Source organism: Aplysia californica, unplaced genomic scaffold (genome assembly GCF_000002075.1).
Source record: "Aplysia californica isolate F4 #8 unplaced genomic scaffold, AplCal3.0 scaffold01996, whole genome shotgun sequence".
Classification (NCBI taxonomy): Eukaryota; Metazoa; Mollusca; class Gastropoda; order Aplysiida; family Aplysiidae; genus Aplysia; species Aplysia californica.
Genome location: NW_004799266.1, coordinates 1 through 2,002, shown reverse-complemented (window position 1 = coordinate 2,002; position 2,002 = coordinate 1). Strand labels below are relative to the sequence as shown.

General features: G+C 54.2%; 1 protein-coding gene across 1 annotated transcript; it reads right to left on the bottom strand.

Annotated features, from left to right (window-relative positions):
* Positions 1-11: 11 nt before the first annotated feature.
* Positions 12-1,948, bottom strand: LOC101851471 (mucin-5AC; the record flags this gene model as incomplete). Its single annotated transcript, XM_035973728.1, is given in 2 exon segments — positions 12-84; positions 303-1,948. Coding segments are annotated over 2 exon segments (1,719 nt in total), but the record flags the coding sequence as incomplete, so codon positions are not given.
* Between the last annotated feature and the right edge of the window lie 54 nt (positions 1,949-2,002).

Genomic DNA, 2,002 nt, shown 5'->3' with positions numbered 1-2,002 from the left:
CCCCGACTCACCCGCTGCAGGTTTCCCCACAAACAGCCTGTGATCACAGCGGCAGCAAAACACGGAGAATCTGGACGCTTTGCTCTGGAACAAAAGAAACGTTTCCTCGTTAAGGGAAGGTGTACAACTGAAGGGAACGAACAAGATTTTTATCTACAATATAATCCATTCCAATTAAAACCAAAACTATTTTCAACCTGCGAGATGGTGCATGAAGGCATTGCTTGTTTTACAGTTTTAAAAAAATGATGTTTCGATACAGGAGGGTCCACGGAATAACGAGAAAGCTAAGGACGTCCTACCTCGTTTGTGTCCGACATGACAGTGTCCCTGGCCCTCTTCGCGACAGTTTTCCCCTTCAGCGACAATCTCCTCTTCTTGACCTTCACCTTGCGCCGGACCTGAGTCTGATCACGGTCCTGCTCCGCACATTCCTCGTCTTCCGATTCAGTTTTGGGCACGACGTCCTCCTCACCTGCAACCTTGGAGGCTGTTAGCCGCACGTTTTTTGCTGGAGTTTTTGTATCAGCCTCCACCGGACTGACAGCTTGGCCCGTGGGGACACACGTACTGCACTCACGCGGGGAGGGAGCGTCTGGTTTTGTATCCCGATCATCACTTTCTGAGCGGACGAGAGTTTGGGTCACCGGGGAGTTTTTGAAGAGCGGTCGAACTTTGGACTGAGCTAAGACAGGTGTCTGGGTGCTGGCGCACTGAGGTGAAGACACGGGCATGTCGGAGACAGGGGAAAGACAATCTGGCACATCCGCCGCCGGCCGGGAATTGGGTATCTCTGATTGAGGTCTCGTCACTTTCTCTTCATTATTGACTTTCTCTTCCGTTTCAAGAACAGACGTACAGACATTTTTGGAAGACGGAACCTTTTCAATTTTCACTTCAGCCTTTGGAACAGCATCAGGCCGTGAGATTTGGTCCAGGTTGGTTGCCCCAGAACTGAACGCAGTAGAACTGAGCGCAGTAGAACTGAACGCAGTAGAACTGAGCGCAGTAGAACTGAACGCAGTAGAACTGAGCGCAGTAGAACTGAGCGCAGTAGAACTGAACGCAGTAGAACTGAACGCAGTAGAACTGAGTGCCCCAGAACTGAGGGGCTTGACTTTGGCTGTGGGCAGATCTGTCTTCTTCCCACCCACGCTGTGCCACACATCGGACGAGGGGAGTACCTCTCGGTGTTGTACATTGGGCATGGTGGGTGAGGGGGGCACCGCGCTGTGCTGCGTGTTGGCTGAACCTGTGAGGATTGCGTCTTTCTCTTCCTCCGACATCTTGATAAGTTTGGCGGTGGGGCTGTCCCCAGGCCGCGCCGGGGCGTCCACGAGATAGACGAGTCTCTCGTTGGTGGACACAGGCAGGTTGAGGTTCCCGCCAAACACGACGTGGAGGTGGGCGGGGATTTCAAACACCCGGAACCTGACGCCCGGCCGGGCACGCTCCGTGACGATCCGCAGTTTGTGGGAGGGGGAGACGTCTGCTGAAACTGTCGTTGTCATCGCCCTTGTTGAGTACGACACGGCACCATGACCCTGAAGACTCAGCGCTGAGGTTGTTGTTGTCGCTGGTGTGTATGTCGTCGCGGCTACCGTGGCAGTGGGGATGCGGTGGGTCGTGGCCAGGTTTTTGCTGTTGGGGACCAGAAAACACGGAGTGAGAACCTTGGAGTTGCTTGGTGCACCGTGGGAGGACGGGGCAGACACAGAGCTCACTCGCACGTGTCCCGGCGACACTTCCACAGTCATCACATCCTCAGCCCTTGAGGGGACAGGTTTTGCAGGCAGCGGCGATTTGTTCATCATACCTGCCACCTTGGAACTTGGCGCAGAACTGTTGTTAGATGACACAGTAGACGGACTGCGCGGATGTTTAGAGCCTCGAGGACTGGCTGTCTGCGGCGATGACTTGAACGGCGTGAAGAGACTGAAGAAGTTCTGGGGAGACATGACAGTACACCAGACACATGTGAGACATGACAGTACACCAGACA